The sequence below is a fragment of the Salmo salar genome, chromosome 27 (assembly GCF_965601325.2).
Source record: "Salmo salar chromosome 27, fSalSal1, whole genome shotgun sequence".
In the NCBI taxonomy this organism is placed as follows: domain Eukaryota; kingdom Metazoa; phylum Chordata; class Actinopteri; order Salmoniformes; family Salmonidae; genus Salmo; species Salmo salar.
The window spans coordinates 30,451,728-30,464,547 of NC_138317.1; the positions used below are offsets into that span (position 1 = coordinate 30,451,728).

General features: G+C 45.8%; 1 protein-coding gene across 1 annotated transcript in view; it reads right to left on the reverse strand.

Moving 5' to 3' along the window:
* The window catches only part of LOC106588840 (cytochrome c iso-1/iso-2), a 40,855-nt gene extending 28,830 nt beyond the window's left edge, over positions 1 to 12,025 (reverse strand). The window contains exon 1 of the mRNA XM_014178316.3: positions 11,824 to 12,025. Within this exon, the coding sequence (XP_014033791.1) occupies positions 11,824 to 11,992 (169 nt within the window). The 5' untranslated portion in view covers positions 11,993 to 12,025. The remainder of the gene's footprint in view (positions 1 to 11,823) is intronic.
* Between the last annotated feature and the right edge of the window lie 795 nt (positions 12,026 to 12,820).

Consider the following 12,820-nt stretch of genomic DNA (forward strand, 5'->3'; position numbering starts at 1 on the left):
TATCTGACAGTCTATCCGGCCTGTCTAGACATATAGCTGTATCTGACAGTCTATACTGCCTGTCCAGACATGTAGCTGAATCTGACAGTCTATCCTGCCTGTCCAGACATATAGTTTAATCTGACAGTCTATCCTGGCTGTCCAGACATGTAGCTGTATCTGACAGTCTATCCTGCCTGTCCAGACATGTAGCTCCATCTGACAGTCTATCCTGCCTGTCCAGACATGTAGCTGTATCTGACAGTCTATCCTGCCTGTCCAGACATGAAGCTTCTTCGGACAGTCTATCCTGCCTGTCCAGACATGTAGCTCCATCTGACAGTCTATCCTGCCTGTCCAGACATGTAGCTTAATCTGACACTCTATCCATGCTGTCCAGACATGTAGCTGTATCTGACAGTCTATCCTGCCTGTCCAGACATGTAACTCCATCTGACAGTCTATCCTGCCTGTCCAGACATGTAACAACATCTGAGTCTATCCTGCCTGTTCAGACATGTAGCTGTATCTGACAGTCTATCCTGGCTGTCAAGACATGTAGCTGTATCTGACAGTCTATCCTGCCAGTCAAGACATGTAGCTGTATCTGACAGACTATCCTCCCTGTCCAGACATGTTGCTGTATCTGACAGTCTACCCTGTCTGTCCAGACATGTAGCTTTATCTTTCAGTCAATTCTGCCTGTCCAGACATGTAGCTATATCTGACAGTCTATCCTGCCTGTCCAGACATGTAGCTGTATCTGACAATCTATCTGTCAGTCCAGACATGTAGATGTATCTGACAGTCTATCCTGCCTGTCCAGACATGTAACTCCATCTGACAGTCTATCCTGCCTGTCCAGACATGTAACTACATCTGAGTCTATCCTGCCTGTTCAGACATGTAGCTCCATCTGACAGTCTATACTGCCTTTCCAGACATGTAGCTGTATCTGACAGTCTATCCTGGCTGTCAAGACATGTAGCTGTATCTGACAATCTATCTGTCAGTCCAGACATGTAGATGTATCTGACAGTCTATCCTGCCTGTCCAGACATGTAGCTCCATCTGACAGTCTATCCTGCCTGTCCAGACATGTAGCTTAATCTGACACTCTATCCATGCTGTCCAGACATGTAGCTCCATCTGACAGTCTATCCTGCCTGTCCAGACATGTAGCTATATCTGACAGTCTATCCTGCCTGTCCAGACATGTAACTCCATCTGATTGTCTATCCTGCCTGTCCAGACATGTAGCTGTATCTGACAATCAATCCTGCCTGTCAAGACATGTAGCTGTATCTGACAGTCTATCAGGCTGTCCAGACATGTAGCTGTATCTGACAGTCTGTCTGTCTGTCCAGACATGTAGATGTATCTGACAGTCTATTCTGCCTGTCCAGACATGTTACTGTATCTTAGAGTCTATCATGCCTGTCCAGACATGTAGCTTAATCTAACAGTATATCCTGCCTGTCCAGACATGTAGCTGTACCTTACAGTCTATCCTGCCTGTCCAGAAATGTAACTCCATCTGACAGTCCATCCTGCCTGTCCAGACATATAGCTCTATCTGACAGTCTATCGGGCCTGTCCAGACATGTAGCTGAATCTGACAGTCTATCCTTCCTGTCCAGACATATAGCTCTATCTGACAGTCTCTCCTGCCTGTCCAGACATGTAGCTGTATCTGACAGTCTATCCGGCCTGTCTAGACATATAGCTGTATCTGACAGTCTATACTGCCTGTCCAGACATGTAGCTGAATCTGACAGTCTATCCTGCCTGTCCAGACATATAGTTTAATCTGACAGTCTATCCTGGCTGTCCAGACATGTAGCTGTATCTGACAGTCTATCCTGCCTGTCCAGACATGTAGCTCCATCTGACAGTCTATCCTGCCTGTCCAGACATGTAGCTGTATCTGACAGTCTATCCTGCCTGTCCAGACATGAAGCTTCTTCGGACAGTCTATCCTGCCTGTCCAGACATGTAGCTCCATCTGACAGTCTATCCTGCCTGTCCAGACATGTAGCTTAATCTGACACTCTATCCATGCTGTCCAGACATGTAGCTGTATCTGACAGTCTATCCTGCCTGTCCAGACATGTAACTCCATATGACAGTCTATCCTGCCTGTCCAGACATGTAACAACATCTGAGTCTATCCTGCCTGTTCAGACATGTAGCTGTATCTGACAGTCTATCCTGGCTGTCAAGACATGTAGCTGTATCTGACAGTCTATCCTGCCTGTCCAGACATGAAGCTGTATCTGACAGTCTATCCTGCTTGTCCAGACATGTAGCTGTATCTGACAGACTATCCTCCCTGTCCAGACATGTTGCTGTATCTGACAGTCTACCCTGTCTGTCCAGACATGTAGCTTTATCTTTCAGTCAATTCTGCCTGTCCAGACATGTAGCTATATCTGACAGTCTATCCTGCCTGTCCAGACATGTAGCTGTATCTGACAATCTATCTGTCAGTCCAGACATGTAGATGTATCTGACAGTCTATCCTGCCTGTCCAGACATGTAACTCCATCTGACAGTCTATCCTGCCTGTCCAGACATGTAACTACATCTGAGTCTATCCTGCCTGTTCAGACATGTAGCTCCATCTGACAGTCTATACTGCCTTTCCAGACATGTAGCTGTATCTGACAGTCTATCCTGGCTGTCAAGACATGTAGCTGTATCTGACAATCTATCTGTCAGTCCAGACATGTAGATGTATCTGACAGTCTATCCTGCCTGTCCAGACATGTAGCTCCATCTGACAGTCTATCCTGCCTGTCCAGACATGTAGCTTAATCTGAGTCTATCCTGCCTGTTCAGACATGTAGCTGTATCTGACATTCTATCCTGGCTCTCCAGAGATGTAGTTGTATCTGAAATACTATCCTGCCTGTCCAGAAATGAAGCTGTATCTGACAGTCTATCCTGCCTGTCCAGACATGTAGGTTAATCTGACACTCTATCCATGCTGTCCAGACATGTAGCTCCATCTGACATTCTATCCTGGCTCTCCAGAGATGTAGTTGTATCTGAAATACTATCCTGCCTGTCCAGAAATGAAGCTGTATCTGACAGTCTATCCTGCCTGTCCAGACATGTAGGTTAATCTGACACTCTATCCATGCTGTCCAGACATGTAGCTCCATCTGACAGTCTATCCTGGCTGTACAGAGATGTAGCTGTATCTTTCAGTCATTTCTGCCTGTCCAGACAAGTAGCTGTATCTGACAGTCTATCCTGCCTGTCCAGACATGAAGCTTCTTCGGACAGTCTATCCTGCCTGTCCAGACATGTAGCTCCATCTGACAGTCTATCCTGCCTGTCCAGACATGTAGCTTAATCTGACACTCTATCCATGCTGTCCAGACATGTAGCTGTATCTGACAGTCTATCCTGCCTGTCCAGACATGTAACTCCATCTGACAGTCTATCCTGCCTGTCCAGACATGTAACAACATCTGAGTCTATCCTGCCTGTTCAGACATGTAGCTGTATCTGACAGTCTATCCTGGCTGTCAAGACATGTAGCTGTATCTGACAGTCTATCCTGCCAGTCAAGACATGTAGCTGTATCTGACAGACTATCCTCCCTGTCCAGACATGTTGCTGTATCTGACAGTCTACCCTGTCTGTCCAGACATGTAGCTTTATCTTTCAGTCAATTCTGCCTGTCCAGACATGTAGCTATATCTGACAGTCTATCCTGCCTGTCCAGACATGTAGCTGTATCTGACAATCTATCTGTCAGTCCAGACATGTAGATGTATCTGACAGTCTATCCTGCCTGTCCAGACATGTAACTCCATCTGACAGTCTATCCTGCCTGTCCAGACATGTAACTACATCTGAGTCTATCCTGCCTGTTCAGACATGTAGCTCCATCTGACAGTCTATACTGCCTTTCCAGACATGTAGCTGTATCTGACAGTCTATCCTGGCTGTCAAGACATGTAGCTGTATCTGACAATCTATCTGTCAGTCCAGACATGTAGATGTATCTGACAGTCTATCCTGCCTGTCCAGACATGTAGCTCCATCTGACAGTCTATCCTGCCTGTCCAGACATGTAGCTTAATCTGACACTCTATCCATGCTGTCCAGACATGTAGCTCCATCTGACAGTCTATCCTGCCTGTCCAGACATGTAGCTATATCTGACAGTCTATCCTGCCTGTCCAGACATGTAACTCCATCTGATTGTCTATCCTGCCTGTCCAGACATGTAGCTGTATCTGACAATCAATCCTGCCTGTCAAGACATGTAGCTGTATCTGACAGTCTATCAGGCTGTCCAGACATGTAGCTGTATCTGACAGTCTGTCTGTCTGTCCAGACATGTAGATGTATCTGACAGTCTATTCTGCCTGTCCAGACATGTTACTGTATCTTAGAGTCTATCATGCCTGTCCAGACATGTAGCTTAATCTAACAGTATATCCTGCCTGTCCAGACATGTAGCTGTACCTTACAGTCTATCCTGCCTGTCCAGAAATGTAACTCCATCTGACAGTCCATCCTGCCTGTCCAGACATATAGCTCTATCTGACAGTCTATCGGGCCTGTCCAGACATGTAGCTGAATCTGACAGTCTATCCTTCCTGTCCAGACATATAGCTCTATCTGACAGTCTCTCCTGCCTGTCCAGACATGTAGCTGTATCTGACAGTCTATCCGGCCTGTCTAGACATATAGCTGTATCTGACAGTCTATACTGCCTGTCCAGACATGTAGCTGAATCTGACAGTCTATCCTGCCTGTCCAGACATATAGTTTAATCTGACAGTCTATCCTGGCTGTCCAGACATGTAGCTGTATCTGACAGTCTATCCTGCCTGTCCAGACATGTAGCTCCATCTGACAGTCTATCCTGCCTGTCCAGACATGTAGCTGTATCTGACAGTCTATCCTGCCTGTCCAGACATGAAGCTTCTTCGGACAGTCTATCCTGCCTGTCCAGACATGTAGCTCCATCTGACAGTCTATCCTGCCTGTCCAGACATGTAGCTTAATCTGACACTCTATCCATGCTGTCCAGACATGTAGCTGTATCTGACAGTCTATCCTGCCTGTCCAGACATGTAACTCCATCTGACAGTCTATCCTGCCTGTCCAGACATGTAACAACATCTGAGTCTATCCTGCCTGTTCAGACATGTAGCTGTATCTGACAGTCTATCCTGGCTGTCAAGACATGTAGCTGTATCTGACAGTCTATCCTGCCTGTCCAGACATGTAGCTGTATCTGACAGTCTATCCTGCCAGTCCAGACATGAAGCTGTATCTGACAGTCTATCCTGCTTGTCCAGACATGTAGCTGTATCTGACAGACTATCCTCCCTGTCCAGACATGTTGCTGTATCTGACAGTCTACCCTGTCTGTCCAGACATGTAGCTTTATCTTTCAGTCAATTCTGCCTGTCCAGACATGTAGCTATATCTGACAGTCTATCCTGCCTGTCCAGACATGTAGCTGTATCTGACAATCTATCTGTCAGTCCAGACATGTAGATGTATCTGACAGTCTATCCTGCCTGTCCAGACATGTAACTCCATCTGACAGTCTATCCTGCCTGTCCAGACATGTAACTACATCTGAGTCTATCCTGCCTGTTCAGACATGTAGCTCCATCTGACAGTCTATACTGCCTTTCCAGACATGTAGCTGTATCTGACAGTCTATCCTGGCTGTCAAGACATGTAGCTGTATCTGACAATCTATCTGTCAGTCCAGACATGTAGATGTATCTGACAGTCTATCCTGCCTGTCCAGACATGTAGCTCCATCTGACAGTCTATCCTGCCTGTCCAGACATGTAGCTTAATCTGAGTCTATCCTGCCTGTTCAGACATGTAGCTGTATCTGACAGTCTATCCTGCCTGTCCAGACATGTAGCTTAATCTGACACTCTATCCATGCTGTCCAGACATGTAGCTGTATCTGACAGTCTATCCTGCCTGTCCAGACATGTAACTCCATCTGACAGTCTATCCTGCCTGTCCAGACATGTAACAACATCTGAGTCTATCCTGCCTGTTCAGACATGTAGCTGTATCTGACAGTCTATCCTGGCTGTCAAGACATGTAGCTGTATCTGACAGTCTATCCTGCCAGTCAAGACATGTAGCTGTATCTGACAGACTATCCTCCCTGTCCAGACATGTTGCTGTATCTGACAGTCTACCCTGTCTGTCCAGACATGTAGCTTTATCTTTCAGTCAATTCTGCCTGTCCAGACATGTAGCTATATCTGACAGTCTATCCTGCCTGTCCAGACATGTAGCTGTATCTGACAATCTATCTGTCAGTCCAGACATGTAGATGTATCTGACAGTCTATCCTGCCTGTCCAGACATGTAACTCCATCTGACAGTCTATCCTGCCTGTCCAGACATGTAACTACATCTGAGTCTATCCTGCCTGTTCAGACATGTAGCTCCATCTGACAGTCTATACTGCCTTTCCAGACATGTAGCTGTATCTGACAGTCTATCCTGGCTGTCAAGACATGTAGCTGTATCTGACAATCTATCTGTCAGTCCAGACATGTAGATGTATCTGACAGTCTATCCTGCCTGTCCAGACATGTAGCTCCATCTGACAGTCTATCCTGCCTGTCCAGACATGTAGCTTAATCTGACACTCTATCCATGCTGTCCAGACATGTAGCTCCATCTGACAGTCTATCCTGCCTGTCCAGACATGTAGCTATATCTGACAGTCTATCCTGCCTGTCCAGACATGTAACTCCATCTGATTGTCTATCCTGCCTGTCCAGACATGTAGCTGTATCTGACAATCAATCCTGCCTGTCAAGACATGTAGCTGTATCTGACAGTCTATCAGGCTGTCCAGACATGTAGCTGTATCTGACAGTCTGTCTGTCTGTCCAGACATGTAGATGTATCTGACAGTCTATTCTGCCTGTCCAGACATGTTACTGTATCTTAGAGTCTATCATGCCTGTCCAGACATGTAGCTTAATCTAACAGTATATCCTGCCTGTCCAGACATGTAGCTGTACCTTACAGTCTATCCTGCCTGTCCAGAAATGTAACTCCATCTGACAGTCCATCCTGCCTGTCCAGACATATAGCTCTATCTGACAGTCTATCGGGCCTGTCCAGACATGTAGCTGAATCTGACAGTCTATCCTTCCTGTCCAGACATATAGCTCTATCTGACAGTCTCTCCTGCCTGTCCAGACATGTAGCTGTATCTGACAGTCTATCCGGCCTGTCTAGACATATAGCTGTATCTGACAGTCTATACTGCCTGTCCAGACATGTAGCTGAATCTGACAGTCTATCCTGCCTGTCCAGATATATAGTTTAATCTGACAGTCTATCCTGGCTGTCCAGACATGTAGCTGTATCTGACAGTCTATCCTGCCTGTCCAGACATGTAGCTCCATCTGACAGTCTATCCTGCCTGTCCAGACATGTAGCTGTATCTGACAGTCTATCCTGCCTGTCCAGACATGAAGCTTCTTCGGACAGTCTATCCTGCCTGTCCAGACATGTAGCTCCATCTGACAGTCTATCCTGCCTGTCCAGACATGTAGCTTAATCTGACACTCTATCCATGCTGTCCAGACATGTAGCTGTATCTGACAGTCTATCCTGCCTGTCCAGACATGTAACTCCATCTGACAGTCTATCCTGCCTGTCCAGACATGTAACAACATCTGAGTCTATCCTGCCTGTTCAGACATGTAGCTGTATCTGACAGTCTATCCTGGCTGTCAAGACATGTAGCTGTATCTGACAGTCTATCCTGCCTGTCCAGACATGTAGCTGTATCTGACAGTCTATCCTGCCAGTCCAGACATGAAGCTGTATCTGACAGTCTATCCTGCTTGTCCAGACATGTAGCTGTATCTGACAGACTATCCTCCCTGTCCAGACATGTTGCTGTATCTGACAGTCTACCCTGTCTGTCCAGACATGTAGCTTTATCTTTCAGTCAATTCTGCCTGTCCAGACATGTAGCTATATCTGACAGTCTATCCTGCCTGTCCAGACATGTAGCTGTATCTGACAATCTATCTGTCAGTCCAGACATGTAGATGTATCTGACAGTCTATCCTGCCTGTCCAGACATGTAACTCCATCTGACAGTCTATCCTGCCTGTCCAGACATGTAACTACATCTGAGTCTATCCTGCCTGTTCAGACATGTAGCTCCATCTGACAGTCTATACTGCCTTTCCAGACATGTAGCTGTATTTGACAGTCTATCCTGGCTGTCAAGACATGTAGCTGTATCTGACAATCTATCTGTCAGTCCAGACATGTAGATGTATCTGACAGTCTATCCTGCCTGTCCAGACATGTAGCTCCATCTGACAGTCTATCCTGCCTGTCCAGACATGTAGCTTAATCTGACACTCTATCCATGCTGTCCAGACATGTAGCTCCATCTGACAGTCTATCCTGCCTGTCCAGACATGTAGCTATATCTGACAGTCTATCCTGCCTGTCCAGACATGTAACTCCATCTGATTGTCTATCCTGCCTGTCCAGACATGTAGCTGTATCTGACAATCAATCCTGCCTGTCAAGACATGTAGCTGTATCTGACAGTCTATCAGGCTGTCCAGACATGTAGCTGTATCTGACAGTCTGTCTGTCTGTCCAGACATGTAGATGTATCTGACAGTCTATTCTGCCTGTCCAGACATGTTACTGTATCTTAGAGTCTATCATGCCTGTCCAGACATGTAGCTTAATCTAACAGTATATCCTGCCTGTCCAGACATGTAGCTGTACCTTACAGTCTATCCTGCCTGTCCAGAAATGTAACTCCATCTGACAGTCCATCCTGCCTGTCCAGACATATAGCTCTATCTGACAGTCTATCGGGCCTGTCCAGACATGTAGCTGAATCTGACAGTCTATCCTTCCTGTCCAGACATATAGCTCTATCTGACAGTCTCTCCTGCCTGTCCAGACATGTAGCTGTATCTGACAGTCTATCCGGCCTGTCTAGACATATAGCTGTATCTGACAGTCTATACTGCCTGTCCAGACATGTAGCTGAATCTGACAGTCTATCCTGCCTGTCCAGACATATAGTTTAATCTGACAGTCTATCCTGGCTGTCCAGACATGTAGCTGTATCTGACAGTCTATCCTGCCTGTCCAGACATGTAGCTCCATCTGACAGTCTATCCTGCCTGTCCAGACATGTAGCTGTATCTGACAGTCTATCCTGCCTGTCCAGACATGAAGCTTCTTCGGACAGTCTATCCTGCCTGTCCAGACATGTAGCTCCATCTGACAGTCTATCCTGCCTGTCCAGACATGTAGCTTAATCTGACACTCTATCCATGCTGTCCAGACATGTAGCTGTATCTGACAGTCTATCCTGCCTGTCCAGACATGTAACTCCATCTGACAGTCTATCCTGCCTGTCCAGACATGTAACAACATCTGAGTCTATCCTGCCTGTTCAGACATGTAGCTGTATCTGACAGTCTATCCTGGCTGTCAAGACATGTAGCTGTATCTGACAGTCTATCCTGCCTGTCCAGACATGTAGCTGTATCTGACAGTCTATCCTGCCAGTCCAGATATGAAGCTGTATCTGACAGTCTATCCTGCTTGTCCAGACATGTAGCTGTATCTGACAGACTATCCTCCCTGTCCAGACATGTTGCTGTATCTGACAGTCTACCCTGTCTGTCCAGACATGTAGCTGTATCTTTCAGTCAATTCTGCCTGTCCAGACATGTAGCTATATCTGACAGTCTATCCTGCCTGTCCAGACATGTAGCTGTATCTGACAATCTATCTGTCAGTCCAGACATGTAGATGTATCTGACAGTCTATCCTGCCTGTCCAGACATGTAACTCCATCTGACAGTCTATCCTGCCTGTCCAGACATGTAACTACATCTGAGTCTATCCTGCCTGTTCAGACATGTAGCTCCATCTGACAGTCTATACTGCCTTTCCAGACATGTAGCTGTATCTGACAGTCTATCCTGGCTGTCAAGACATGTAGCTGTATCTGACAGTCTACCCTGCCTTTCCAGACATGTAGCTGTATCTGACAGTCTATCCTGGCTGTCCAGAGATGTAGCTGTATTTGACAGTCTATCCTGCCTGTCCAGACATGAAGCTGTATCTGACAGTCTATCCTGCTTGTCCAGACATGTAGCTTAATCTGACAGTCTATCCTGCCTGTCCAGTTATGTAGCTGTATCTGACAGTCTATCCTGCCTGTCCAGACATGTGACTCCATCTTACAGTCTATCCTACCTGTCCAGACATGTTGCTGTATCTGACAGTCTATCCTGTCTGTCCAGACATGTAGCTGTATCTTTCAGACAATTCTGCCTGTCCAGACATGTAGCTGTATCTGACAGTCTATCCTGCCTGTCCAGACATGTAGCTGTATCTGACAATCTATCTGTCTGTCCAGACATGTAGATGTATCTGACAGTCTATCCTGCCTGTCCAGACATGTAACTCCATCTGACAGTCTATCCCTCCTGTCCAGACATGTAACTCCATCTGAGTCTATCCTGCCTGTTCAGACATGTAGCTCCATCTGACAGTCTATCCTGCCTGTCCAGACATGTAGCTTTATCTGACAGTCTATCCTGGCTGTCAAGACATGTAGCTGACTGCCTATCCTGCCTGTCCAGACATGTAGCTCCATCTGACAGTCTATCCTGCCTGTCCAGACATGTTGCTCCATCTGACAGTCTATCCTGCCTGTCCAGATATGTAGCTGTATCTGACAGTCTATCCTGCCTGTCCAGACATGTAGCTGTATCTGACAGTCTATCCTGCCTGTCCAGACATGTGACTCCATCTGATTGTCTATCCTGCCTGTCCAGACATGTTGCTGTATCTGACAGTCAATCCTGCTTGTCAAGATATGTAGCTGTATCTGACAGTCTATCTGGCTCTCCAGACATGTAGCTGTATCTGACAGTCTATCCTGCCTGTCCAGACATGTGACTCCATCTGACAGTCTATCCAGCCTGTCCAGACATGTAGCTGTATCTGACAGTCAATCCTGCCTGTCAGGATATGTAGCTGTATCTGACAGTCTATCTGGCTCTCCAGACATGTAGATGTATCTGACATTCTATTCTGCCTGTCCAGACATGTAACTGTATCTGACAGTCTATCATGCCTGTCCAGACATGTAGCTTAATCTGACAGTCTATCCTGCCTGTCCAGACATGTAGCTGGATCTGACAGTCTATCCTGCCTGTATAGACATGTAGCTTAATCTGAAAGTCTATCCTGCCTGTCCAGACATGTAGCTGTATCTGACAGTCTATCCTGGCTGTCCAGACATGTAGCTGTATCTGACAGTCTATCCTGCCTGTCCAGACATGTAGCTGTATCTGACAGTCTATCCTGCCTGTCCAGACATGTAGCTCCATCTGACAGTCTATCCTGCCTGTCCAGACATGTAGCTCTATCTGACTGTCAGACTGTAAGACATAATGGAAATGTACCAGTGCTCCACTTTAATGACATCACACACTGCTACTGTACATTTCTGAATACTTCATTGGTATCCACTACATGAGATATGGTCAAACCATTCTTCTTATGATTATCTTATGATAGAGAGAAAGTGTCATCCATACAGATTTGCTAGATATGAAAATTGACACTGACACACACACGCAATCACGCACGCACACACACACACACACACACACACACACACACACACACACACACACACACACACACACACACACACACACACACACACACACACACACACACACACACACACACACACACACACACACACACACACCACACACACACACACAGAGTGACCCTTACCCTTGTTGGTGTTGGCCTGTGTGTAGGAGTATCCAGGTGACTGTCCTGTCTTCCGGCCAAACAGGCCCCAGAGGTTAGGTCCCACCTTGTGTCGTCCCCCCTCATCCACCGTGTGGCACTGGGAACACTTCTGGACAAAAGCCTTCTTCCCTTTCTCTGTGTCCCCCATTGCAACTTGCTCTCTGTCCTGGACAGAAGAAGAACTCTGCTGTCTGCCTAAATAAAACAAAGGTTGAGTAGCAATTATGGAAACAAGCTACATTTAGTGTAGTTACTGTGTAGTTACATGTATCCTCATGACACCAATATATAACCTATATTATGCATGTCAGGATATGTGTCCTCGATTACTATTGACATGTCCCATTTCTCCAAATGATGTCACTATATTTTGTGTGCGGTACATTTTCGCCCCTTGCACAGTGAAGAACCAAGTTATTAACCAGCCTGGTCTAATAGACTAGACGTATCATAGTAAATGTAAATCCAAATTACTCAAATGAGTATGATATGTTATGTTTGGTATGGTTACATAAGACAGAAGGTTACTTAACCCTTGTGTAGTCTTAACATTCTGTATACTCCCCTTGTGCTAAGGATAATGACCCGCCTTCTCTAAACCCCCAAAATAAAGCAGCTTAACTGAATTTTAAACCCAAAATATATTTTGCATGAAGACACTTGTTTTTATTACAACACACCTGTAATAATTGATTTCTTTACTGAAGTAGAGGTTTATTATTATTATTGCTAAAGGTACTCCATAGGTGTAAACATACATTTTTTAGCATGAGAAAGCACTTGTATAGCCTAAGAAAGTAGCAGAAATGTGCAGAAAGTAGTTTTGAATGCATTTTACTGAAGGAAAACAATAACAGTCTTGAACATTTTTGGCAACATAGTGATAAATTCTTACAGTTGAAGATGGAAGTTTAAATATAACTTAGCCAAATACATTTAAAACTCAGTTTTCACAATCCCTGACATTTCATCCTAG